The 27,785-nt window shown below is 50.7% G+C and overlaps 3 protein-coding genes across 4 annotated transcripts; 1 reads left to right on the forward strand and 2 right to left on the reverse strand.

Moving 5' to 3' along the window:
- Positions 1–1,610: 1,610 nt before the first annotated feature.
- On the reverse strand, positions 1,611–6,600 carry LOC139048507 (V-type proton ATPase 16 kDa proteolipid subunit c-like). The gene is made up of 3 exons (XM_070522908.1): positions 6,443–6,600; positions 2,877–3,141; positions 1,611–1,953 (listed from the first exon to the last, which is right to left on the reverse strand). The coding sequence occupies exons 2-3, from the start codon at positions 3,075–3,077 to the stop codon at positions 1,636–1,638; spliced, it is 519 nt and encodes a 172-aa protein (XP_070379009.1). The 5' UTR covers positions 3,078–3,141; positions 6,443–6,600; the 3' UTR covers positions 1,611–1,635.
- Positions 6,601–8,931: 2,331 nt separating this feature from the next.
- On the forward strand, positions 8,932–27,265 carry LOC139048863 (neprilysin-like). 2 transcript variants are annotated; one of them, XM_070523745.1, is made up of 4 exons: positions 8,932–9,234; positions 16,794–17,087; positions 20,059–21,795; positions 24,327–27,265. In XM_070523745.1, the coding sequence occupies exons 2-4, from the start codon at positions 16,830–16,832 to the stop codon at positions 24,732–24,734; spliced, it is 2,403 nt and encodes an 800-aa protein (XP_070379846.1). In that variant the 5' UTR covers positions 8,932–9,234; positions 16,794–16,829; the 3' UTR covers positions 24,735–27,265. The 2 variants fall into 2 exon arrangements, with proteins under 2 accessions (XP_070379846.1, XP_070379847.1); XM_070523746.1 differs by lacking the exon at positions 8,932–9,234 and adding an exon at positions 15,774–15,947.
- Positions 11,535–14,162, reverse strand: LOC139048862 (V-type proton ATPase 16 kDa proteolipid subunit c-like). Its single transcript, XM_070523744.1, has 2 exons — positions 13,706–14,162; positions 11,535–12,380 (listed from the first exon to the last, which is right to left on the reverse strand). Exons 1-2 carry the CDS (start codon positions 13,951–13,953, stop codon positions 12,167–12,169), a joined length of 462 nt encoding a protein of 153 aa, XP_070379845.1. The 5' UTR covers positions 13,954–14,162; the 3' UTR covers positions 11,535–12,166.
- Positions 27,266–27,785: the final 520 nt, after the last annotated feature.

Here is a 27,785-nt window from a genome sequence, read left to right on the forward strand (position 1 = left end):
AATGTTTTTTTAATGAGTCGTTAGCATTGTTTACTGGAAAGATAAGCAATAAATAGTGAGGCACGTATCATTCACGCGCATTTCACACGCCGTTGATTAAAGACTGTGCCTAAGGGGTCACTGAAGTCGGCAGTTTTTTTTTTTCCGAGGTCAAAAAAGCACGCAAAGCAATTTGAAGCGAGGTGAACATAGAGCAACATATTCAGTCTCTAGGCATAGGCCATCCATACCATTAGAAATAATTGTCTGTGCGTGGTGCTTACAGCGGAAATAAAAAAAAAAGTTGAAGTGACTAAGTACGGATGAGGTAGCCGCCACTGGTGGGGGGGCTTCTAATACGTTTGCGCTCCTATTGCCAGGATGTGCAGAAATAAAGCAAAGTACGAGTTAAAAGTCGTGCACGTCCGCGCCGATAATGACGCAGTTAGCTTTTAATCACAATAAAATTTTAAGTGAAGAGGCAGAGGCAACTCAAAAGAAATCTCAAGTGATGTGGGTGACAGAACTCTGGTAATGACACTTTAGGAGGAGGGGAGTGGGTGTGGTAGGCTCCTCCGAAAAAGTTCGGAGGGGGCTCGGGCCCCTCCTCCCCCCTCCGCGTAGTCGGCGCCTACACTCTTAAAAAAGTTTACACCCTTTGGGGCGTAGCTTGTCCCACAACAATAATCGCCATCTGTTTTGCCCGCATTTCCTTTCTTTAACGGTGCGAGCTCGGTATACTTCCAAGTCACGAACGGCATGCGCGTTATCAGCGTGGCATAGCATTCTTGACAGGAAAGTAGCGAGCGCCGCATTTTCAAGAAAGGAAGCGCAAGCAGGGGCAGATGACGATTATCGTTGTGGGACAAACATACACCCCAAAGGGTGCAACCGTTTCAAGAGTGTATGCCTGCAGTAAAATTTCAGTCGGCACATAGTGCGAGCATTTGTGCGTCCCGTCTTGCTCGTCTTCCCGTGCGAGTCCCGTCAAAATCGCGAGTCTCGTTAAGTCTCGTTTTATTGTTTCACCGCGAGAACATGATGAGCGCCACGATGAGGCCGTACAGCCCGAGGACCTCGGCGAAGATGAATATGAGCACCATGCCGACGAACAGGCGCGGCTGCTAAAATCGCCTCGCTAAAATCGCTAAAATCGCGAGTCTCGTTAAGTCTCGTTTTATTGTTTCACCACGAGAACATGATGAGCGCCACGATGAGGCCGTACAGCCCGAGGACCTCGGCGAAGATGAGTATGAGCACCATGCCGACGAACAGGTGCGGCTGCTAAAATCGTCTCGCTAAAATCGCTAAAATCGCGAGTCTCGTTAAGTCTCGTTTTATTGTTTCACCGCGAGAACATGATGAGCGCCACGATGAGGCCGTACAGCCCGAGCACCTCGGCGAATATGAGTATGAGCACCATGCCGACGAACAGGCGCGGCTGCTAAAATCGTCTCGCTAAAATCGCGAGTCTCGTTAAGTCTCGTTTTATTGTTTCACCGCGAGAACACGATGAGCGCCACGATGAGGCCGTACAGCCCGAGCACCTCGGCGAAGATGAGTATGAGCACCATGCCGACGAACAGGCGCGGCTGCTAAAATCGTCTCGCTAAAATCGCTAAAATCGCGAGTCTCGTTAAGTCTCGTTTTATTGTTTCACCGCGAGAACATGATGAGCGCCACGATGAGGCCGTACAGCCCGAGCACCTCGGCGAAGATGAGAATGAGCACCATGCCGACGAACAGGCGCGGCTGCTGGGCGCAGCCGCGGACGCAGGCGTCGCCCACGTTGCCGATGGCGAACCCGGCCGCCATGCCGCTCACGCCGACGCTCAGGCCGGCGCCCATGTGCAGGAAGGAGGTGTACAGCTTGTAGTGGGCGCTCAGGCCGCTCGACACGAGCACGGCCACCACCAGGCCGTAGATGGCGATGATGCCGGCCATGACCACGGGTATCAGCGACTTCATGATCAGCTGCGGACGGAGAGCGGAAACGACGATTTTATTCTTTTGGTTTATTCTTTTGATATATGTGTGCTGCTGACATTGTGTAAATTTTATTCTCTTGGTTATGTAACAATGTAAATTCATTCCTGCTTGGGCCAAGCAATGGCCTGCAGTATTCAGAAATAAATAAAATAAAATAAATAAATTTCGTTTTCCGCCAGAAGGAGGTCGGATAGACTCGGAGTGACTGAGAGCTGAGCAAGCCAATCGACACTGGCATCCATTGTTAGTGAAAGGCAGGCGTGTAAACGCGGACACGAGGAGGAGCGACAAGGGCGACTCAAGCCTCGCCGCACGCAAGTCGTTTTATAGACGTCTGTGACCAGCCAAAACGGGCTACAACGTCTACGACTACTCAAGGCGGCCAGAAAACGTACTTTTGTACACGCCTAGAAGACGCCTCGCGACAAATGGACGGAATACGTCTCTTTAAAGCGTTTCATGCATGCGCAGACAACGCCATTGTCTTGTACTAAATCTTTTCGTTCTACTCGTGTCCGTGTGGGGGAACACCTAGGTGGGGTTCCTCCCAACATGAGAAAGTTTCGGAACCTCCGGTTTGGAGTGTCTGTGGTACAGTGAAACATAGAACGCCAGTATTCTGGTTCACTATAATTGATGGATAATAAAACCAGGGAAAAGATGAACCAGGGGTCATTACAGGAGCAGGTAACTTTACAACACAAAGAGAAATATGTTTCAGTAAAGAGAAATAACATAGACACAAAACGCTATAGACTGCAACAGACGTTGTAAAACCCGATAACCTCAAGCTCGCTTAGGTGACTATTTAGTTATCGAGGCCTCGCTTCAAAGGGGACGTGCCATTAGAAATAACCAATCGATCGCCATCGTGCATCGTTAATAATCTCGCTTGCGCGTTCCTTCACCTGGGGCTTCATCACCGCCATGGCGGCGATACCGGAGCCCGCCTTGGCCGTTCCGTACGAGGCTCCCAGGGCGCACAGAGCCATGGCGGACACGGCGCCCATGATGCCGAAGAAGGGCGCGTACAGGGGCTCGCGCTGCTCCACGTCCGACAGCGCCACCAAGGCGGTCACGACGCCGCCCTCCGGGACGTTGGCGGACATGCCGAGACGGTGCGCGGGCTGCTGCGAGCCTTCCCGTGGAGTGTGCGCCTCCGGCTTACAAGGCCTGCGGTTCGCGAGCAAAGAGAAGGGAGGCTTTGCGGGGGGCACAACTCGAAGCCGCGGGCTGACGGTTCCCGCTTCTTCTTCTTCCTCTAACGCAGAGGCGCGTGGCGCACGCGTTGCAGCCCCGCTGACGGTCCCCCCCCCCCCCCCCCCACCCCATCGAGTGCCATTACACTCACAAACAATTTTGCACCTTCGGTTACGCCAAAACACTGTCAAACAGAAATGCAATGCGAAAGGACAGAAAGCTGGGCGAGTTGGTACGGTAACGCGATCTTGGATTGAGGCGTGAAGTGACACGGGCGGCCACTGTCCTGTCTGCTTATAGTCTCTGTCCATGCCACTTCGCGCTACAATCCAAGATCCTGTCAAACAGATGAAACACACTTTCCTTCTAATCCCTCATCCGTTAAAGCCCTTCGTGATAGGTCGGAATAGTTCGGGTCCCGCCCATATGGGGGGGCGGGTGCCACGCCCATATGGGCAGAGCTCGATCCATTTTGACGTATCATGGAGGGCTAATGGCCGATTTGGAATAAAAACTGATGACATTAACTTTAATACCGGCCATGGTTTCGCATTCACCTGAAGCAACTATCACCTATATTCAAACTTTCCTATATTCAAACTTCACCTATATTCAAAGATGGAAACAGGCACTCACCTGGTAACTACCGCCCCATTTCACTAACATGCATTTGTTGTAAGCTTCTCGAGCACATCATTGCCTCCCATTTATCCCACCGTCTTGAATCTAATAACTTTTTCTTTCAAAATCAACATGGTTTCCGTAAAGCGTTGTCTTGTGACACCCAACTTTTGGAATTTACATCAGATTTACATTATAGCATGAATTACGGCAAAATGATTGATTGCATCTTTCTCGACTATGCAAAAGCATTTGACAGAGTGGCTCACTGTCGTCTAATAGCTAAATTAAGTGCTCTTAAGATTGACTCATTAACATTATCTTGGCTTCGCAATTTCTTATCTAATCGGCACCAGTTTGTATTTGTGAATAACTTTAACTCCTCCACGTCTGTTGTAACATCAGGTGTACCCCAGGGTAGTGTGCTAGGCCCTCTTCTTTTCCTAATCTTTATAAATGATTTACCGAGCAACATTTCCTCCTGCATACGACTTTTTGCGGATGATTGCGTCATTTACAGAACAATTAACTGTCATAATGATCACCTAACTTTGCAAAATGACCTTCACCTAGTTAATCAGTGGTGCGACCGTTGGCAAATGACACTTAACACATCTAAGTGCTGCGTTCTTTCCTTCACTCGTACGAAATCATATCCTAATTTCCCTTACAAAATCTGCTCATCGGAAGTTCCCCGTGACTCTACTTACAAATATCTTGGCGTTTTTTTTCTACTAACTTAGCCTGGAGCTTTCACATCGAGAAAATATGCGCTAAAGCTAACAGAACTTTAGGGTTTTTACGTCGTCATCTGCACCTCTCGCCATCTACCATCCGTCAACAGGCCTACCAAACTTTTGTACGTCCTCAACTTGAACACGCTTCTTCGATCTGGTCTCCTCATCAACGATACCTAATAGATAAATTGGAATCCATCCAAAATCGTGCTGCCCGCTTTATAACTTCTAACTACAGTCGTCAATCTAGCATTACCCAAATTAAACGCGATGTTCTCCTGCCGGACTTGGATTCCCGCCGCTCCGTTGCTCTCCTCTGCCTCTTTCATAAATACTACTATAACTCATGGTCCAGCCGCCTGTCGCTTGAAACTCCTTCTCGCACATCTACTCGACTTCATAATCATCTCAGTTTCAGGCGCATTTTTGGCCGCACACAGTCATTCAATAACTCGGCATTACCGCGCGCCATCGCAGTATGGAATAGCCTTCCAAATAATATTGTCTCAATAAAAGATCCTGCGAAATTTCGTGAACATTTGGAACTTCACATGTTCCTTTGACTTTTTTGTACGACTTTGTATTGTATTCGCCTTTGTATTGTTTTTGGACTTTGTTTTCCATTGTATTTCCTTGAATTTGTATGTATTTTTCCAATGTTTAACAGTGTTCTTTTTTTTTCCAATGTACAAACGTATTTGTTTCTCTTACTATGCAGTTCCCTTCTTTGCGTTAATTATTTGTCATTTTTCTGTAACCCCCCCCTACTCAATGCTCCTCCGAGCCTGTAGGGTAAACTGAATAAATAAATAAATAAATAAATAAATAAATAAATAAATAAATAAATAAATAAATAAATAAATAAATAAATAAACAACGTGTGGCGCGAGCCGTGTTTTTTTAGAGCGAACTAATCCGCGAAATGAGTCCGCATATGCTAACCACGAGGAGCGTAACTATACGTAACTACGCATGATGCTCTTATTACGTCACTTCTGCTGTTCTCCCCCTCCACCCTTGGATCCTCGCCACTTCCCCCCTCCCACAGGCGGTCTTGCCAGTTTTGCGTCGATACCAGCCGCGAAGACCGTCGACAGTGAGTGGCCACGCAGAACCTGAGCGTTATTTTTTTTTTGCCTTTTCTCACTGTTTTCGCAGTCGCCACGGAATTGAGGCACACAGACCAGTCGCGCAACATGTACGTCCTACAGGGATTGAACATTTTTTAAGAGAGACTGGCATGTGCACGTTTGGATCGATTAGCCGGGTCCCTTGCTTTGGTCCCTCGGTAAGATGGCGCGCGAAACCTCAGTTTTTGCATGTTCCCGCCGTGAAATATTTTTCATAACCTCGGTATAGCGACATGCATGCACTCAAGAGCGTAGCAACTCACTCACTCACTCACTCACTCACTCACTCACTCACTCACTCACTCACTCACTCACTCACTCACTCACTCACTCACTCACTCACTCACTCACTCACTCACTCACTCACTCACTCACTCACTCACTCACTCACTCACTCACTCACTCACTCACTCAATAACTAACTAACTAAATTAATTAATTGTCGCAGAAGATGAAGGATCCGTGTTTGTTGCACAGTTGACATGAGAAGGAAGCATATGTTATGGGGCACAACTTTTTAGTAAGGGAGAGAGCGAGAGATAGATAGATAGATAGATAGATAGATAGATAGATAGATAGATAGATAGATAGATAGATAGATAGAGAGAGAGAGAGAGAGAGAGAGAGAGAGAGAGAGAGAGAGAGAGAGAGAGACCAATTTCATTTACATGAAATGTAGAGCGGTCGACCCTGCGTTTCTGCGCTCTAGCCTGCTACTCTGCCCTGGGGGAGAGGGTAGATAGAATAAGGGTGCCTTAAACGAGGCACACAACTTCACATACGTACCAGCGAGCCGTCGAGCTGGACCATTGTTCGTCAATAACGCGGTGCGTGCGCGGGATGAAATAGACGAAGCCTCTCGTAAAAGACGTTTTCTGCTGCGTTTCCGTACGGCGGCAGCATACCCCGGCCTCACGATAACGACGCACGAAAGACGCAGACGAGGCGAGCAAGGTTCTTCTTCTTCTTTTTCTTGAAGAACCATTTGTTAAGTATCGAACGCGGCGAAGAACTTATCACGTGTTTCTCGCTCTCTCGTGCTTGCACGAACTCGCATCATGAATGCACGTGTGAGGGAACGCTCCAACCCCACGCATGCATGCATGTGCGGAGCGTTATTTTCGGCAAAGCCCCTTGATCGGACGCCCTGCCCAGCGGAGGACGTCACGGAGGGGCTTTAATTTCGGGGCCTCGCCGCGTCACGTCGCCCGATGTCATGCTGTCGAGCGCCGTCGATTTGTGCTGTTCGGCTCACCGTGAGCAACGAAATCTGTTTCGCGAACGCTGAGTAACATTAGAGAGGTTTAGAGTGTCCGGTATTCGGGTAAACGCAGGCTGGGGCGTTGGGGCGGAGCCATGAACGGGAGCGGCCTGCATGGTGCAGCCACCTGGTGGCGCAAAGCTCGAACAGACAAAAACAGCTAATATTGCAGTAACCAAGTGTATTTTACTTTGCTGCGGGTATAAATTTTTGGCAGCAACAGAATTACGCCAGTGCCGAAAATTTACACCAGCAGCGAAGTAGAATAGACTTGGTTACAGCAATATTAGCTGCTTTTGTCCGTTTGAGCTTTGCGCCGCCAGGTGGATGCACCATGCAGGACGCTCTAAAGGACGCTCCCGTTTATGGCTCCGCCCCAACTGCGTTTATCCGAATACCGGACACGCTAAACCTCTCTATTAAGAGACAGGAAGAGAGCGGTGTGGATCAAGGAGAAAGCGGAGATAGCCGATATTCCAATTGACATTAGGACGAAAGAAAAAAGAAAGAAAATGGGACGGGACAGGCCATGCAATGCGTAGGTTAGATAACCAGTAGACCGTTAGGGTTACAGGATGGGTGCCAAGAGAAGGGGAGCGCAGTCGAGGACGACAGAAGGCCAAGTGGGGGTGAGGAAATTAGGAAATTCGCAGGCGCAAGGTTGGAATCGGTTGGTGCGGAACAGAGGTAACTGGAGATCGCAAGGAGAGGCTTTCGTCCTGCAGTGGACGTAAAATAGGCTGATGATGATGATGATGAATCGAATTTCATTGTGATATCAGTTATACGCGCCCCCCGAGGCGCCGTCGCTGTTGCCGCCGCCGTCGTGCAGTCCATGCTATCCACGGCACGTGCTTGGCATGCGTGCGCACTGTTTGAAACGTTCCAGAGTCCACGGAGGAGCAGCGTGTCTTGACGCAAAACCGGAGAAGCCAAGTCCACTGCTGGAGTGAGCGTTAGGCGTGCACACACATTATAGAGCTTTAGTTTAGGGGACGCAAGCGGCTTGCGCACGCAAGAAATATAGGGGCGACGGTAATGCGCATGCGCAGACCCCTACCTCTGAGTCTGCGCATGCCCAGTACCGTCGCCCTTAGTTCTTGCGTACGCAAGCCGCTTGCATGCGTCCCCTAAACTAAAACTCTCTGTTAGCTTTTATTTATTTATTTATTTAACACACCTTACAGGCCCCATGGGGGCATTGTGTAAGGGGGGTTAAAGAGTAAGCAGCCTTCTAATGTGGTACACAAAAGATACACCTCAATACAGGCCTCATCAACAATACTACGAAGATTAAAACATGAAACAGGAACAACTGAAGTAATGAAAGGCCACAAAGGTGCACTTAAGGAAATAACATGAGTAAAACGTAACGTAAGGCATTAATAGTAGGAAGTAAAATACACAAAAGATGAACATATCAGGGAGTACAATTCTTGAAGTGATACTCAGGGGAAAAGACGCAAAAAAGCAATAATATATACAAGGCATACAAGTGAAGACACAACGCAGCATAAAATAGCAATTCACAAGAGCCGAACAAATGCGTTCCTGCCGAACAAATGCGTTCATACCGTGGACACCGCGGAACACACACTGGTCTGAGCGGAACGGATAATATACGTCAAGCTAAATCTACCCATCCTTTTCATCGGGCGCTGAAAAACGCACACGGGTCGCACGGGTTTCCTTCCGCCTTATCTCGTGTATCATATACGGGAGTGTGCATGACGCCTGTCCCGCTCCACTATCGGCGTTCCTCATCGCTCCAGCACTGTGAAACGCCTTGCGCTTGGCGGGGGCGCTGCTCCTATCTGTAGCAAGAGCTTGGTGGCGCAACCCACCGCCCCGTTCCAAAGGGGACGCTCATAACATCCATCCATCCATCCATCCATCCAGAAGCGGGTGTCTCGCGTGCTGCGTCACGCGCTGCAGCATCCGCGTGAGGAGCTCGAGTGCAAAGCTATAAACCTTGCTATCGCTTTCACTGTATCAGCTTCAGGTTAACCTGGCGATTTTTCGACGTTTCTCTTGAAGCGATATGCATAATAAGTGGGAGGAAAACGTCGATGGATGATCGCCCCAGTTACGAGATAGCTCTTCGTGACGGGACTTGAATATATATGTCCAGTTTTCCAGTTGAATATGCATATGTCCAGATGGCGATCGTTGACTGTTGGCGAATCGTCCAATCGTTGGTGACGGGACTGCGTCTGTTACGGCTGCGACCGGACGATGGTGACGTCATTGGCGCAACGACGACGGAGATGAGGACGGCACAACGACGATAGAACGACATTCGTGGAATGACGACAAGGTAATCATTACGATTGTTTCTTGGCTTCACTCCTTCGCTGATTGATTCATTCAATCACTCATTCTTGGCTTCACTCCTTGATTGTTTCATTAATCATTGTTTCTTGGCTTCACTCCTTCATTCACGCCCCCCTGTTCGCGCGCAGCTTCGGTACTGGCGGCGCCAACGCCCCCTGTGAGGGAACCTGTGCGCCTAGCGGGCACTGTCTCCACTCGCTATGACGTCACTTGCTAGCGCCCGGATGAGCCACCCGCAAGGCGCTCCGAGGCGAGATAAACCGACCGCGAATATTTATGCTGATACAACGAACATTTTGGAATCTACGCGAAACAAAACTTTTGTGAAGTAGTTTATTAAAGACTATGAAACTGTCCATCTTATGCAACGGGTTTTGCAGCATAGCGACTAACACGCATGTCTGATCGGCGAAGGAAGCAAGGCGCGGAGACGCCAAGCACGCGACTCACATGACCGCGGTTTACACTGCCTTTGGGACCGAGCCACTTCGCATCAGACATTATCTGGGATTAGGCCAGTTTACTATTGCACTTCCTTCCAGGACCGGTTCGCATGTCACTCGGGGAGAAGCCGACCGAAAAGACGTACGAGCGAAAACCGGGAAAGAATTAAGCCGCAGAAGGTTTAGCTTTAACAAAGAAATTATGCGCTTGAATGAGTATGTTTGTTTTAAAGAGGACATTTGGGCACCGTTTTCTCTTTCACTGGGGAGCATACCCATCCTGAAGTGACGCATACTTACGGAGGATTAACCAAAAATGGGCACAACTTCAGTGGCACATACCGAATGGCTAAATCCTATAGATAGTAAATTACAGAGGCAGCTGAATGTAATCCACTATTACATTAAGAAGTCGGTGTGCTTTAGAAATGCCAATGAGCGCAGCCAACATAATGCGCCCAGTTTTTATGTAGAAAAATATTTCTTAATTACGCAGAAGAGAGGTGCGCTTACTGAAAGCATGCTTTGGCGATCAGCGTACAGCGTTCATATAAGCCCGTTGGCTGGCACTTGCGTTAGGAGAGAAAAAAAAAAAAGAGAGAACTTCGTATATCTTGTACTGAAAAGTTCGTTCCTTCTGCTGTTTATCGCTGCCATTTACGACACGCCATTATGTATTTGGTTTATTATTCTGCGATGAAAGTGGTACAAATGTAGTGCGTCTCTCGCCGCTGCCAGGTATTACAGGAGGTGGGAACCCCGTCATGCGTTAACAGTTCTTTTCCCTGCTCCATGCATCACAATGCTTAGAGTAAAAATACATAACCATTATAATGTCATTATGAAATATATCCGCCGAGAAAGCGACGACCCACACAAGACCGCGTGGATGTCGACCAAAGAAAGCTTCGCTTTTAAAAAAAAGATCGATAACTAAAGAAAGTTATTGTTTCAGAATAGCAGCGATGCGATGCTATAGTGCAAAGTGACGAAGAAAGGATGAAGGCGTAGTTAAGCGTTAGTAGACGACCGACACCAGTGCGGCCAATCTCCCTCGTGGGTACGAGCCAAGTTTTGAGGCAATCACAACGAGATTCGAAGAGAACAGCCGGGAGAGGCCGAGGTAGTCTCGAACCAGGGTGTTCGAGCCATCTACTGATCACCGAGTCAAACGGAGAGATAACAAAGCGTAGAGAGGGCGTGGCTTATTCTGTCAAGTAGTCGCCACCATGACGGCCATGTTCTATCGACGGAGCGTATTTTCGGCCCTACCAGAGTGGCTGAACCGTACGTGACCGTAGCTTCACTGTTCCCCGAAAGGTCGTACGTGCGATTCAGGTAGCATTCCCACTCCAAGTGGCTTAATAATAGCAACGTCGATATGATTCCTTTAAAGTTTGGTGGAGTCGGTTTGCCGTGCCGAAATCCAGTCATCGTGTTCATGTCGAGGCGACTTTGCAAGGGCTTGCATGGGTTTTCAACTCGTCTGCAAGAGCATGTGTTAACCCGCCTAAACCCGCCTGTCAAGGCCCATGCATACATGGTCGGGTAGGGCTGGTCCAACTTGACATTGACTCGACCCACTCACATTTAGTTCATGTAAGCGAATCTGATGTTTATGTTCAGGGTGACTGCTACGACTGCCACTTACTCAAGCACTTTATCTGATGCAAATCTAAAACTGTACCTGTCCCTCAACTGGCTGCGTACGCCCTGATAATGTAAGCTTGTCAAAGGAACAGTTCAGGTGTAAATTGTTGCGCGAGAGAAAGTAAACAAATAAAAACAATAAGAAATAAGAGAAAAGGAAGTGGCGGAAAAGAGTTCCTATGTCCCTAAATTCCCGAACAAAAAAAGATGTGTTTTATTTTCTCACAAACCTAAGTGAAAGGAACAAGAAAACAAACGTATGAACTCATCAGCACCCCACCAATGCCAATACCAACACTTGCCTTCAGAAAGCAAAGAAAGAAAGAAGCCCAGAAACACTAACAGGGGCGAGTGCACACCATGCGGACGGCTCCAGCAAGTCTGTTTCGGTCCTTAACCCTGCGGTGTTGCAATCAGTGTCCACGCGTCTTACCTACAGCTTCAAAGTTTGGCATCCTGACCCGCTGATTGTACGGATGCAGCCACTTCAAGGTCGGACAGCGCGCAACAACCCACCCTTGGACAGACTCTCCCCACAGTTTGATGACACTGTTCAGAGTACTCGCACACGTTGGCTTTCATGATCTGTTGTCCGCTCACAGTCTCCACGCAGTTAACAGCATCAACAAATAAAAAAAAAGAGACACGGTTGTCTGTGGTGTTCACTTCAAGGAGAGCTCTTAGGGCCCTGCCTCTAACAGTTGTTCAAAAGGCACCCCTCTCGAAGTCTCGTGGTCACTCGCGCACCGTCGGCTGACTAGCCGTTCTTCCGGTTCGGCGGTCGACGAGGCAGGCTACTCGGGCTGTGAAAGTGCCGTCCGGCTAACGCGAGTACATGATGAGGGCCACGATGAGCCCGTACAGGCCCAAGACCTCGGCGAAGATGAGGATCAGGATCATGCCGACGAAGAGCCGGGGCTGCTGAGCCGTACCGCGGACGCCGGCGTCCCCGACAATGCCGATGGCAAAGCCTGCTGCCAGGCCACTGAGACCGACGCTCAGTCCGGCTCCCAGGTGCAGGAAGGACTGGTACAGCCTGTACGAACAATGGAGAGCGATGATGTCACAAACAACGGAATAAGACGGCAGTTGTCTCGGAGCACAACCACCACTTATCTAAGTGAATACACTAACCGATTTGGACATTTTTGAGCTCAGCTGCAGTTTTCTTTTGTACAGTGGTGTGTTCTGAGTGTCCTATCTCGTGTTTTACAGCGGAGCTGCTAGAACCTCACTGGGTTTCTCTTGACGTCCGCAGCTTCGCCGAGCTGGGGGAAAGAGCTGAGAGAGAGTGAAAGCAGAGTATCAAAATAGCATCGCGCAGCGTAGAGACGCGGCGAGGGTGCGTGGAGCATAGCGGGGGACAAGGTGCGGCGTGGTGGGGGCACAGGTAATGCGACGTCATTGCTCTCGCAGTGGGAAAAAATTATGCATGGCTCAGTTATCGCAAACACCAGAGACTAGCTGAGCTGGGGGAAGCCCATTAAAAGTTAGACTAAGTGTGCGGTTTGGAACTGCTTTAATGGCCTTCCCCCAGCTCCGCTGGTCTCTGGTGTTTGCGATATCAGGGCCACGCTTTTTTTCGATTTGGTTTGTCAAAAACTGCTGCTGAACAATTCTGTGACGGGAGCTAGTCGTTGGAACACTTCGGCTGGACACGCTACTTCGTAGCGCAATAACAGACAAGTAACAAGGTTGACGCGACGCTGCAAGATGTCTTGTCTCGACGGCCTGTATGTCTAACCTCGTTATTTAGTCGCCCTATGCTACGCTACGTAGCAGCGTATCTAGCAATGACGAAACTGCGCTGTCGTTAACCAGATGAATCATTTCCAATTCAGGAAAAAAAGGTGCACGAAAAGCACTTAAGAGTTGCTAGGTTTGCTCACTTCCGAGCGCAATACAACATTTATCCATGTTTAAACCAACAAGTAAACGCCAGCCAGCACTGTCATAATACGCAACGTCGATGTAGTGCAGAAATTTCAAGGCGTACGCTGTCCCCTCCTGTCTTGTCTCGCATGTTTTTCTGGCTTCCCAAGTGTCCGTTGACGGTATACACAAGGCTGAGGTACCCGGCGCTTCACAAACTAAATCTTCAAGCCTGTCTTCAGTGCTTCTCTAAACAAACAGAATGTGTTAGCAGATTTCCAGATCCCCCTGCATAGTAGCACTCTTTATGCTGCGCGGCAGAATGTCATGCGAAGACTCGGTCACACGCCTAGTCGAAGAAGCTGCGTGTTCGCCTTACTGAGTAAAAAAATTAGTCCAATCAGCCTGAAGCCTCTTCTGCTCGGCCAGATTCATATGTCTATAGGTGAAGACAACACCCGCGATCAGGGACGCGCGTAGTGCGCATACCTGTAGGAAGAGCTGAGCGCGCTGGAGATGAGCACCGCCACGACCAGTCCGTAGATGGCGATGATGCCGGCCATGACGACCGGGATGATGGACTTCATGATGAGCTCGGGCCGCATGATCGACATGGCGGCGATGCCCGTGCCGGACTTGGCGGTGCCGTACGCGGCGCCCAGGGCGCTGAACGCGATCGCGGCCACGGCGCCCATGACGCCGAAGAATGGCGCGTACGCGGGCTCCTTGTCCTCCATGCCCGAGGCCGCCGCTCACTCGCCCCGCTGCTGCTGCTGGTCTCGCATCAAGGCGCGCTCACATGTACTCCACTCAAAACACCTCGCGGCAGCAGACGTCTTCGAAGCTTCGCTATACGGTTCGCCGCGACCGCCGCGTTAGTTGCTCCTGCGTCTTCCTTTTCCTCTTTCGCCCGTGACGCTGGCAGAGGCGGGCCCATGGCTCTTGACCCTTCGCCCGCTAGAGTGCGCCCGTGTCTTCTGGCTCATAGGGGATCAGAAAATTTGGGCGTGGTAGTTCATAGTGTTTTTTTGTGTCTTTTTTCATTGTTTAACCTAGGTAGAATATTAGGCAGTGTAGTAGCAAGAGCTTGGTGGCGCAACCCACCGCCCGTTCCAAAGGGGACGCTCATAACATCCATCCATTCATCCATCCATCCATCCATGATGATGACGATGATGATTCTGCGGTGAAGTCCATCTGCATCGAGCGATCGCGCTGAGGGCTCGTTACGGGGTTGTTAGATGCGTCTTGTCAAAGCAAGCTATAGCACAAGAAAACAGGGTTGTAAAAATATCGCTGGAATAGAGAAGTGTGGGGGGGAGGGACGCCTTTCTGAAGTGACTGTACGCAAATACAAAATCGTGTATTCACGAGGCATATAGTTCCCTGCGAATAACGCAACGGTACGTAGTCGTCTGGGCGGCGAGAAAGCGCACGATGCAGTTGTCTGCTTTGTATGAAGCTGGACAGAGCAGCCCGCGTGGCGGCTTGTAATGAGCTCATCGGAGAACCGGTAAAGGCCGGCGAATGGCGTGCTGGTGGAATCGGTCACCGGTACCACAGTTTCCGACTTCAGCCACTAGTTGTGACTCTGGCGCTGCGATCGTTCAGCTGCCGTGGTACATGGATTTGTCTGATACTCGTGCTTGTGGCTTCAGACGTTCTTAAGGCTTTATTTACAACAAACAAACAAACAAACAAACAAACAAACAAACAAACAAACAAACAAACAAACAAACAAACAAACAAACAAACAAACAAACAAACAAACAAACAAACAAACAAACGGAAGAACAGAAGCGAACAAAAGAGCAAAGAAACAAACCAACCGACCGACCAAACAAGCAAACGTTTATCTGCCTTTATTAGCATAAATTCCCAAGCTGTGCAATTTTTTATATATACAGAAGCCAAAAAGACTGCGCAAATGGACCGCCATTGCGAATTGATGCATTTGAACGCAATACCTTGTTGAAAATGAGCATTTTGAAATGTCAAGAGCCATGTAAATTTATAAGAAAGTTTAGGCACTCGAATGTAATTACTCAATGCTCATTCACTGATTCACTGATTCGCGGTTCACTGATGGTGATTTCGACGTTTTGTGACCGGTGACACCACTGGTGGCTGCAATGCTGAGTTCACCGCTGGGGGCGTAGCAAGCCCAATGTGCGTCATTGCTGACGTGTGCGCACTCGAGGAAAAGCCCAGGCGTGCTGTTCCTAGAATTCGAAAGCAGATTTTTGTCAAGCGATAAGTTATTGCCCATTGTTTCATCGGCGTTCTACCGGGCCTGAAAGCTCCCATTGACTGTTATCTGGGTGCTTGATAACACTTTTGCGCTGCAAATAAAGTTCACTCTTTGAGGCACGATGTTAGAACTGCACTGCCTTCGGAATTGGCCCACCGAAACTGTCAGATAACCGGCAGGAAAAAATCCGTCTAAATTCGACAAGAATGCTTCGCATCACGTGTTGCGCAATAAAGAAATCCGAGTTCAGCTACAAGGCGAAGGATTCAAAGCCATAGCTAGGTCTGACGTTGGGCTCCAGCTCGTCGCACGGGGTTCTAGCAATACACTAAGTTGACATTGGACGACGCAGCCCGTGAGGAAACTGCTGCGGCGCACCCTGGCAAATACCGGACGTGGCGCAACGCTGGTGTGTTGAGGAACGCCGGCTGCGACGCGTTACACCGCTACGGTGAGCGAGGCGGCACCGACGGAATACAGGTCAGCGTCCTATAGTCCGGCAATTACTGTCCCTTCCGCTCAAACCCGTGCATGCAACACGGTGTCTCATGTACACAGCTGCTTCGCGACAATGCCGAATATGTGTGCAGACAACGCTGAGGCCAGCAGCGGAAGCCAAAACGCTGCCCAGAAGCTGATGGAGCGCGAAGACGTTTTGTTGCGACAAAGGTGACACAGAGGCTCGAGGTGCACTCACGCCGCCGCCGTTGTCACGTGGCCCCGCTAACGGCGCATGCGCAGCTCACGCGCGCGGTGGGTTCTAGAGGTCTCCCAAGACGCGGAGTAAGTTTGGCTTCAGCAAAACGTATCCCACGCAGTACAAATGCCCCTGGTGCCACGAAACACACACGCTGCATCACATGACGTGGGCATGCCGGAAGACAGACGTGGTACCCGTTATACCAAACCCGAGTGCGGAGCAATGGGAGGGAGTGTTCTCCAGCGATCGCCGGGTCGACCAAGAAGGTCTGATTCGGCAAGCACAACTGGCAGCAGCATCCAGCGGAGCCCTGGACTAAGGGCAACCGACCGCTGTGCAAGAAGATGGACGAAGCCATCTGAAGACCGCAGAAGACCAGCGAATCTAGGGCTCAATAAAGTTTTTCACTCACTCACTCACTCAAAAAAGGAAGGAGCGAAGCGAATGATTGGCTCCTCTATGATTAACTAAAAAAAATTCTAAAGGTTGTGGAATTCGTCAACATGGCGGAACTATACAGTCCGGAATGGTACCCGCGCTTAGAACACAGTCCATAGGGCAAAAACAATTGCACGTGCTATGGTTGCCACCGCCATCGTCCTCGGACAAGTGCGTGTCTCGTGCAGGTCGCTCGCGCACGAAGAAGAGGAAGCAGGCAAGCAATGGCATCGGCCGCACGTCGCCCGAGCGCCTCGGAGAAGACGTCCACCGGGACCAGCATTAGGAGCACCGGCGAGACTGGCGGCAGCGCGGACCGAAGCAACGCCGCGTCCGACCACGAGTCCCCGGATGAGGCCTACGAGTTGCCGCCGGAATCCGTGCCGCCGGCGCCCACCGTGGCATCGCCTGACGAGCCCCGGAAGGTCCCCCGGCTGGACCAGCACACAAGTGGCACCCGGCATTCAGCCAAGTCCTCGGCGGTGAGTCGGCGGCGGCACTGAACTCTCTCGAAATCTCACTCATAGGGACTGTTGTATAGGATCCAGTTCTTGATAAGATGTTACTAGGGTGTATAAAGACAAATGTTAATAGGTGACTGGTAGGAAGTTGGCCGAACGTTTACAAACATTGTTCAATTGGAAGAATGTTAATATGGCGTATAAAGAAAGCTTGTTAATAGGGAATTGGTAGGAAGTCAACAGAAAATATATGAAAATTTTTCTTTTGAAAGAATGTTAATACGGTGTATAAAGAAAGCTTGTTAATAGGGGGTTGGTAGGAAGTTAACAGAAAATATATGAACATTTCTCTTTTGAAAGAATGTTACTAGGGTGTACAAAGACAAATGTTCACAGGAAATTGGTAGGAAGTTTAAAGACATCCTATGAACACGTTTCTATTGAAAGTTGGTGGCCAATTGTTTCTAGGGTGCTACTAGAGGGTTGTTAGGATGTACAACGACAGCTGGTAGGATTTCAATTGACTGTTGGTAGGTTCTAGTAACAAAAGTCTATGGACTGTCTAAAAAATGCTGCTAGAAATTTTTATAAGGGGTGTCGGCAGCGGCAGGCAAGCGGCGGCCCGCGCCCAGCGAACGCGCGGCGAGCACCCGACGCAGAGAGGGAGACGCGGAGCCAACTGCTCCTGATGAAAACCGGACAAGGACTGAGCCGGCTAGCGGCCGTTTATTACCAAAAAAAAAAAGACTCTACACGCCAGTTGGCACCTCCTGAGTGGTCCAAGCTCGTCACGTGACAGAAGGGGGTGCGCCATCTAGCTGGACCACTACGAAGCATAAATGTATGATAACGCGGAAATCTCGTAGGGGGCGACACTATACCACAGGGACCCTTTTTTTTAAAGACCAAACTTCATTTTTGTTCCTTCTTGATACGATTGCGTGTGGCTCAGTGGACGTGAACCAAGTTGGCCCGCGAAGCGCGGCCACCGAAGAAACAGGCCAAGCACGCCTAGAATTAACAAACTCGCATCTTTTTATTCGAATGCTACTACTGCGGCCACTTATATCTTGCCCGCTAGGCATGGCGCAGCAGAAACACACAAAAGAAGGCAGAGCCGCTTGGGGGCTCTGCATTTCAGCTACTTTAACATTGCATCACTTCTTTCACGGACTTTGTAGGCGTTATTTTGCCCCTTGTAGGTTTTTTCTTGCCCAGTAGTCATCGACATGAGACACTGAGTGTACGTGCCCGAATAGACGACCCGCTTCTGGCAGCTGCCTTGCCGAGTATACATTTGGCATGGTCCATGCATGGGCATATGTACCAACGCGTAGGTACCCGAATAGACAGGAAAACTTACTGCGCTCTTAAACAAATGTACGCCCTTTGGGTCGTGTCACACAACGATAATCGCCATCTGTCTCGCTTGCGTTTCCTTTCTTGAAAACGCTGCGCTCGCTGCTTCCCTGTCGAGAATGCCCTGGCGTGCTATGACGCGCATGCCGTTCGGGACTTGGAAGTACCGGACTCGCAGCGGTAAACAAAGGAAATGCGCACAAGACGGATGACGATTATCGTTGTGAGGCAAGATACGACCCAAAGGGCGTAATTTTGCTTAAGAGTGTGCTGGCTTGTCGAGCATGACAACTTGGCCCACTCCGTATGTGCCAGAATAGATAACTTGGTCGACTTGGGGATCTGTAACTCGGTACACTCTAAAGACAGTTGCACTCTTTGGCGTGTATATCTGCTACACTCTAAAAACAGTTGCACCCTTTGGGGTGTATATTTGTCCCACAACAATAATCGTCATCTGTCTTGCCCGCGTTTCCTTTCTTTAACGCTGCGAGCCCGGTACTTCCCGGTCACGAACGGCATGCGCGTTATCTGTGTGACGCAGCATTCTCGACAGGAAAGTAGCGAGCGCTGAGTTTTCAAGAAAGGAAACGCAAGCAAGACGGATGACGATTATTGTTGTGGGACAAATATACACCCCAAAAGGTGCAAATTGTTTTTATATTGCACAGAACAACACCATCAAAAAGTTTACACCCTTTGGGGTGTATATCTGCCACACAACAATAATCGTAATCTGCCTTGACTGCGTTGCATTTCTTGAAAACGCCGCGCCCGCTTTTTTCCTGTCGGCAATGCTATGTCATGCTGATAATGCGCATGCCGTTCGTTACCGGCAAGTACTGGGCTCCCAGCGTTAAAGAAAGGAAACGCGGACAAGACAGATGACGTTTATTGTTGTGTGGCAAGATACGACTCAAAGGGTGTAAACTTTCCTTAGAGTGAAGCAGCCCTTAATGACCATCGGTTATCTTCCCTCCTCATTACATGTCCTGCCCATGCCCATTCCTTTTTCGTGATTTGAAACGGTCATGAAAGGCTGGGTAAAGCTCTCGCACGGTCCGCAAGTACTTCGCTCAGTAGGAACCTCAAAGATGCCTTTCCTAAGGACACGTCAACGAAGAAACCAGATTGATGACACTAGTTTTCGGCCTGCCACGACGTATTCGCAGTTTTTGCTTAGCTTCTTTCAAGTAGGAACAAAGTGTACGGGGGCCTCGCAGTGGAAACCACACACCGATATAGTCATGGCAAAAAAAAAAAAATGGCTGTGGCTTAGCTAAGGTTAAGCCCAGGATGTGAAGCATACTAGCCTTTATTTTAGTTGTTGAACCACTGTTTAGCCTGGTGAACTGTTGTTGCTTGGCTATATTTGGTTCGGCTAGACGAAGAAACAACTCATGCAGGCGAGCGCACGAGCTGAGACCCGGCTATGTAGCTACGCGGCCGCAAGCGATCGCACGAGTTGAGCGTCCGCTTTTGCAGCTGTTATGACGTCATATGGTAGCTACGCGGCCGCGCTCGGCGCAGCAAGGAAGAGCGTGGTTGTGCGGCTAGTATGCTTCGCATAGAAAGGATGTTTCGTCAACATTGCGCGAGTGTCATTCGTGTCGTGTCCGTCCCACTGACGCAGGCGCGCGCTCCACAGCGGTCGGGCTTGGTGCCGCGCCCGGGCCTCGCCAAACCCACGCCGTCGCGCGCCTCCTTCTGCGGTGCCGTGTTGCTCTCGATAATCGTGATGTCCGCCATCGGCGTGTTCGCCGTCCGGCAGCTGCGGCGCATGCTGGAAGAGGAAGGCGCGGAACCGTGCGGCACCGACGACTGCCTCCTGCACGCCGAGTTCCTCAAGAGTCACCTGAACGCCGCGTCGGACCCGTGCACCAACCTGTACGCCTACGTCTGCGGATCGCACGGGGGCCCGCGGGCCTCCACCGACGACGACGGCGAGGGACCGAACAACGCCACCCTGGAGGACGAGGTGATGCGGCTGTACGCCAAGGACCTTGCGCGCGGCGTCCGCTTACCGATGGACTCGGCGACCGGAGGGACACGTCTTACGTCGACCGCGGGCGACGCGGCCGTCGCGTCGCTCCGGGAGTCCGGGGCGTTCAGGGCGTGCCTCGAGAGGTCGTCCAAGGAACCGCAAGCGTTCGCCGAGTTCATGAGGCAGCGCGGAATGGCGTGGCCCCGCCGGGTCGACGGCGTCGCGGTCGCGAAGTCCACCGTCCTGGAAGTCCTCTTCGACCTGACCGTGAACTGGAAGGTGTCCCTATGGTTCGACCTCAGGGTCGCCAAAATCGTCGGGAACGTCTCGGGGCTGGTCATCCGGGAACCCGGACCGCTGGTTCTCTTGAGGAGGAGACAGTTGCGAGCAATCGAGTCCCTGGTGGATTACGCGGGCCTGGTGAGGAGTGTCGCCGAGTTTCTCCTCAATGCCAACAGCAGCGACGCCGGAACGCTCACTGACGACGAGGTTCGCGTCCTGTACTGGGACGACGCGGGCATGCGGTCGATGCTGGACTCGTTGAGCGACGAGGACGGACAAGACGAGACATTCACGCTCAAGAAGGTCGTTGCGCTTACGGCAGTCAACGAGACGTCGCTGCTGACGCTTCTCAAGAAGTACTTGCCCGCGAACGACACTCTCCCAGAGTCTTCCGCTGTCCTCGTCTTCAATGAACGCTTACTGCGCGCCATATTCGCGCTTCTTTCTCGTCTTCCGGCCAGGCGGGCACTGGACTTGATCGGCTGGACGTTCGCGTACACCTACGTCTGGATGGTGCACCCCGACTTCGACCATCTCGCGCCTCCAGCGGACCAACGCTACCGGGACAGCGGCGTCGACAACAGGACGCTCTGTTTCCACGCGGTGCAGGAGTCCTTCGGTCTGCTGCGCGTCGCGCGTAACCTCCACGAGCGAGGCGTCGTTCCACATTTCGTCGACAAGGCAGCCGACGTCGTCCGCAGCATCATACTGGTCCTTGTCGAGCGGATCGTTCAGTCCGACGTCATCTCCAACGTTAGCAAGAGGACGGCGGAGGAAAAGGTCTTGCGGAGCGTCTCCGTACCTGCCAGTCTCCCGGCGGAGTTGCAGGACCCCGGCCCCGTGGACTGGATCTACGCCAGCTTTCCGGACAACTACCCGTCCTTCTTCGACGCCTGGCTCGCCACGCGGGACGCGGACAGCTCGGCCGACTTGCGCAGCGTCTACGAGCACCCCGTCGTCACGAGCAGGTATCGATGGCGCAGCAAGGACGTCCTGTACCTGTCGTCGACCAACACGCTGATGTCCCGGATCGCGGCGTTCTACCCGCCTTCGTACTATCAGCACGGCTCCGTCAGCATGTCCTACGCGGGCGTCGGCTTCCAGGTGAACCACGCCGTTTCTGAAAACATTCGGAGGTGGTACAGTGTGAGCAGTGGCGTAGCAACAGGGGGGGGGGGGGGGCTGTGGGCCCCGGGTGCAGGGGCCAGTGAAGGGGGGGGGGGTGTCATATACTTCTGAAGACACCCCTCTTTCCGCCGGCTACACCCGGGGGGGGGGGTGACAGAATACCTATGGGCCCCGGGTGCCAGACGACCTAGCTACGCCACTGAGTGTGAGGTTTCTTGCCGGGTCGCGGAAGCTGACGAAGCAAGACATGCGAGCAAGCTAGTTCACGTTCCATAAAAAAAAAAAAAAATTGGAAGGCGATTCAACCTCCAGTTGAAGTCAATGAAAGACAAAGTCTTCCCGAGCGAGTTGGGTGGGTGGGGGGTGGGTGAGATAGGGGCAGAGTCACTGCACAACGCACTTTATTGCGTCACTCTTCGCGTGAAGGGTGTAGGAGGAACGCCGGACTCAACATCACTATCTTCGGGAGCGGCCCGCGTTTTTTACGTATGATGACGTGTTAATTAATTTTAAATGATTTCCTGGATTTAGCGCGTCAAAACTACGATCCGATTACGAGGCACGCACGCCGTTATGTATCAAAAGAAGCGTCCCTAGCGCAATGGTTACAATTCCAGGCTTCTGCGCTAGATGTCCTCTGTTCGAATCCAGCCGTCGTGCAATTTTATTCATTTACTTACTAAAAAAACACAATTCTGCGATAAGAGCGAAACAATGAATGTGATCGCAACATGTTAGAATAATGCACGAGGTGAGGATCATAGGCTTCAGTGGCAGTATGAATTGCAGTAAACATAAACTGGCCATGTAAACGCGCGTGGCGGGACATGCGCAGACTCACATGGTGGTGGTAAATCCTTTATTGATATTCTGCTCAGTTATGATCTGGCAGGCCCGAGTCCTAGGATGGCCCCTCACGAGGAGCGACCCTTTCGGCCCAGGCAACGAGGGCTTTTTGTAGTTTTTCATCCGGCGTTCTGAGCAGCTCCTCCCACGTCTGTTGTGAGGGAGCTGGCAGGAGCGATCTGGGAGGGGGTAAGCCCTCGCACCCCCAAAGAATGTGATTTTGGGTAGCCAATGTTCGATTTGTGCAGTTTGGACATATTGAGTTCCATTGCCCGTTGGTAATTATGGCCAGCCAATGTGGGCTGGGGAACTACTTAGTTTGGATTCGGCGCAGGATCGAGGCTTGCGCTCGCGTGAGGCTTGCGTTTGGAGGCGGGTAGATTCGTCTTTTTTTGCTTGCAGTAGTTTGTTATCTCGCGGTATGTCGTCGATGCCTCGTCCATGGGATCCGAGTCTGAGGGGCACACCTCCCGGTTGATTAGACCCACATGGAGCCAAAGAACTCGGTGGTCGCGAACACCATCGGTCAGAGCTGCGGGGTCTTGTCGACGTTTTTTATTGCGAAAGCAATACTGCTCGCACTTTCGGCCCATCGGTGGTCGTGGCGCCTCCTTACAAAGCTGCGCGTCACGTGACCGTGTGTTTGCCTCGCGTCCGGCCTGGCGTTCCTGTACTGTGGCACGCTCGCGGCGGCGCGGTGTTTGCGTCCGCTGCACGCTTTTGAACTGCAGGGTTTCGTCGACGTTGTCCCCTGGGCTCGGCTTCCTATTGCCGCAGCAGCGCTATCTGGGCTCCTCCGGCGTCGAGTTGCGTGCAGCGTGGGCCGCACACGCAGCAGGACGTTGTTTCTGCATCTCAGCTATAACCGAGTGGTCTTGGCGCGTGTTATTAGACGGGGACAGTATTATTACAAGGGGACAATATTAGACGGGGACAGCTGAGCCGACGCTCAGGAGCGCATGTCTCCCGCTGCGTCTGTCTTATTTCATACGTCTGGCAAATCGTCGATGCCAAGCAGCAGCAATGTGCTTGTTCACTAGCTCTCATGAGAAACCACTTCGGAAAGACGAGTGCTGCCGAAGAGCTGCGATGTCCGCCACTCGAGATGTCCCTCGAGACCTGACGAGTGCCACTTGAGTTCCCGCATTGGCCCTTCGCTTAACACGTAGATGATGGGGAAGTGCAGGAGCGCACGGGCTCGCCCTGATGGGTAGCTTGGTCCACAATACGACTGCGGCTGCCCGAATGTGCCCGTTCCGAAACCAACAATGGTAACGCTCTAAAACCCTTGTGTGTCATTCTGTCTGTAGGAACCTTGCAGACGTAGGTGTGTGTAGAGTGTCTCTCTGCTAACGTTAGCCAAGATTTCCAGCGAAAAAGAAAGGATTAAAAAAAGGAAACACGGTGCTAGGTAAAGCTTTATACCTGCGCTGTTCGGTCATCAGTTTTATAATTTTGTCTTGCATTGTGTTTAAAAATGTTTTTTTTTTCGTTGAACTGCTTAGCTAACGTTAGTTGGGACACTCGGCGAAGGCTCTGCTGGAGTATGACAGGAGCCGGAGATATCCCGCGCGAAGCCTTCGTCCTTTCAATGGAATTAGAAAAGGCTGCCGCCGCCGCTGACGACGACGTACGAGTAACTCGTACGAACCTGCACGCAGGTGGCTGAAAACGTGCTCGGAGCCATCCTGGACCGCGGACGCGGCGTGGACGACACCAACGCCAAGCGCTTCTGGTGGTCGGCGAGCGAGAGCTGCCAGTGGGACCTGGCCAAGTCGGACGAAGAGAAAGCCGCGGCACGCCGCCTGTTCGCGCTGAGGATCGCCACGGAGGCCCTGCAGAGGAACGTGAACGACTCGCGCGACGCCTTCGTCCAGCTCAAGTCGATGGAGCAGATGTCCGGCCGGCAGACGTTCTACGCGAGCTTCTGCAGCCACTTCTGCCGCCGTCCAGACGGCGAGGCCGTCTGCAACGTTGCCATGCGCGAGGAGGGATTCCAGGACGCCTTTCGCTGCCGCTGGTGGTGGTCCCGCTTTGGGAAGCGCAATGCCAGCTGCCTCGTCGTCTGAGAACCTGTTGTGCAGAGTGGACGCGGTGCGGCGGTATAGCAATGTCGATCACCTTGGCGCAAACGCCCTTCATTTTTTGCACGTCACTGTCATACGTAAACAAACGTTGCTATTTTTTTTTTTCGAAACGCCCAAGCTCCGTCTGCTGGGGGACTGCGTGAACGACGAAGCTTTGAAATGCCGCAACAGGAAGGGGTTGTAGGGGAGGGGTCACTGTTATTTTTTAAGCGTTGATGAAGTTATGGCGGGAGGTCTACAGAGCGAGCCGCTGACGCATTTGTCAGGCTGTAAGTTGAAGCGATATACGAAGTAACGGTCGAGGTAGCGCAAAAGAGCGTAGCTCGCAACAATGGTTGTTCAGAGCCGACAGGCTGCTTTTTTTTATACGGGAGGTGCCATCATGCGCATACCGAAACAACATACGATCGAATAACTGATGTTTACGGAGACTGGTTTACTGCGCAGGGCCTCACACGCGTCGCCGATATAGACTTGACGTGATACGCATTGCATTGGCTCGCGAGTCAAGAATCCCCCTTCAGGCAAGCACCAGAAATAAATTGTCTTTGGAATTCCAACCAGCAAGGCTGAACAAGCGTGCAACAAAGTCGAATCGCACAATATAATCGAGCCACGTTATGAAACGTAGAGAAACATTTGTTGCGGCGCTTCGTCCTTGTCACCTGCGTACACTCCTGGTGATCATGAATTTGCCGATGGTGAAACGCAGGTATTTCTGCCTACGTGTGCGTAGTCCGGGAAGAGTTGCTATGTAAATGCCATATGAGAGAAGAGAGAGAGAGGGAGGATGTAAGAAAAAAAAGGGTGTGAATAAACTGCACCACATATTTAGATGTAAAATTAGGTCGTATGCATTGTAAGTAAAATGAAGACGATGGAGAAGTAAAATGTAATCATTCTAATGAGCCGAAATCAACTAATAAAGCCTTCCAAGCAAATCGCGGTCCCCAGTCAAAGGTCAAAGGCCTGGGAGGACAAGGCTTCGAACTCTTCTAAGCGTTACTCGTGCATAGCAACTTTTGTTCGCTTAATTAAGAAGAAAAACAAATCTACGTCAAGACAAGGTTCCCGTAAAGCGGCTGATGAAATGCTCATATATAAATTTGCCCATTTCGTTACTCCCTCCTCGGCGTAACGGAAACAGGCGCGAGTACGTGATCCCGCTCACCCATGCTACGCAATGTGAACAAATATTACCACTGACTCGTATTTCCTCGTTTCTTCTTGCTCATCTCAAGTGTACCGGCCGCTTCTTTGCCGATCGCCCGTTGTGGGCACGTGTCATTGTATGTAAATCGTAATGATCAGACACGCGGCGGTCATCTCAAGCAGCCATACTTGGTGGCACCATATGGACCGCGCTCCTTCTATGGCACACCTCCGTTATGGGCAAGTGGCATATGGAAATCGTCGTGATGATGATGATGATGTCCTTGATGAGTTTGGCGCTTACCCATTTTTTCGTCGTCGTCCGCGGCTGGATTCGATTCCGTCGTCGTCGTCGTCATCGTCATCATCATCATCATCAGCTTAAGCATCACCACCACCACCACCACCACCACCACCACCACCACCACCACCACCACCACCACCACCACAATCAGCATCATCATCATCAGCATAAGCATCATCATCATCATCATCACACCACCACCATCATCATCATCACAAACATCATCATCATAATCATCATCATGAACGGGCGAACACGCTCCTTGGCCGATCCCCTGTCGCGGGCATGTGCCGCAATACTGAAATCATCGTCATCATTATCAATACATGGATATGTTTCACGGCCGATCCCTCCTTATGGGTACGCACCGTAATGGGAAATCGTAATCATCATCAAGACGCGGCTAACATCTCGAAGAGCTACTTGGACGATTTGTACCGCCCGCTTCTTCGCCAACACCACGTTTTGGATGTGTGGATATGTGCCCATGCATAGTATAGCAAATCGTCACCTCTGTGGTGAGCACGTGGCATAGTATGGAAATCATCATCATCATCATCATCATCATCATCATCATCATCATCATCATCATCTTAATAATAATAATAATAATCATCATCATCATAATCATCATGAACGGGCGAACACGCTTCTTGGCCGATCCCCTGTCGCGGGCATGTGCCGTAATACTGAAATCATCGTCATCATTATCATTACACGGACATGTTTCACGGCCCATCCAACCTTGTGGGTACGCACCGTAGTGGGAAATCGTAATCATCATCAAGACGGGGCTACCATCTCGGAGGGCTACTTGGACGATATGTAGCGCCCGCTTCTTCGCCAATACCACGTTTTGGATGTGTGGACATGTGCCCATGCATAGTATGGTAAATCGTCATCATAATGAACGTGTGGGTACCATCTGAGAGAGTCAGTGGGTGTTAGCACGAGAGAAGCATCCATGCGTTCGTGGCCTAAATGCAAGCCTCCAATAAAGGTTGTGATCCTTGTTTTTATTGAGATAAAAATAAACAGAGTAGTTGTCGTCACCGTTTTCTGGGTAAGCCGGTCCCTTTTCGCTTGAATGATAATATAGGATATATGATTTGGTAAATACCCGTGCTTACATTAAGTAACTAATTCCTTTTTCTTTAGGCTAGGTTCTTAACAGCCTATTTATTTAGCTCAAGTTGTAAGGTATTGGTTAGGTTTGTTATTGACGTGTACTTTCCCCATGCCAGTATACCGTTCTACATCAAGCAGTCATCAAGTGTCTGATGTGTTGAATCGCGTTAAGAAAATGTCTGTTTATCCGGGAGTAAGGAATTCCTTTTGTAAACTTCATACCTGGACGATTCCTGTGAAGACGTGACAGAAGACTAAGGGATCCTTTCATCCATGGGACAGAGATTGTACATTGATTAAAAAGCCAGATACCATTGAATATTGCTTAGTTGTATGTTGTGGCGCAGTATTCTTTTGGGAAGTTCTACAGATAACACTGAATGCAAAATTGGAAGTTAATCTTATCGCTATCAGATATCTTGATGTAACGAAAGACAGAACCCAGGCGT

The sequence above is a fragment of the Dermacentor albipictus genome, chromosome 8 (assembly GCF_038994185.2).
Source record: "Dermacentor albipictus isolate Rhodes 1998 colony chromosome 8, USDA_Dalb.pri_finalv2, whole genome shotgun sequence".
In the NCBI taxonomy this organism is placed as follows: domain Eukaryota; kingdom Metazoa; phylum Arthropoda; class Arachnida; order Ixodida; family Ixodidae; genus Dermacentor; species Dermacentor albipictus.

What these genes read in the sequence shown, in the direction of transcription:
- LOC139048507 (XM_070522908.1), bottom strand. Translation starts at nt 3,077, where the DNA reads ATGTCCGCCAACGTCCCGGAGGGCGGCGTCGTGACCGCCTTGGTGGCG. An exon ending in TGGCGGTGATGAAGCCCCAG is followed by an intron (nt 1,954 to 2,876) that starts GTGAAGGAACGC and finishes CTCCGTCCGCAG; the next exon opens with CTGATCATGAAGTCGCTGAT.
- LOC139048862 (XM_070523744.1), bottom strand. Translation starts at nt 13,953, where the DNA reads ATGGAGGACAAGGAGCCCGCGTACGCGCCATTCTTCGGCGTCATGGGC. An exon ending in GCGCTCAGCTCTTCCTACAG is followed by an intron (nt 12,381 to 13,705) that starts GTATGCGCACTA and finishes TTGTTCGTACAG; the next exon opens with GCTGTACCAGTCCTTCCTGC.
- LOC139048863 (XM_070523745.1), top strand. Translation starts at nt 16,830, where the DNA reads ATGGCATCGGCCGCACGTCGCCCGAGCGCCTCGGAGAAGACGTCCACC. An exon ending in ATTCAGCCAAGTCCTCGGCG is followed by an intron (nt 17,088 to 20,058) that starts GTGAGTCGGCGG and finishes CCACTGACGCAG; the next exon opens with GCGCGCGCTCCACAGCGGTC. An exon ending in ACGCGGGCGTCGGCTTCCAG is followed by an intron (nt 21,796 to 24,326) that starts GTGAACCACGCC and finishes ACCTGCACGCAG; the next exon opens with GTGGCTGAAAACGTGCTCGG.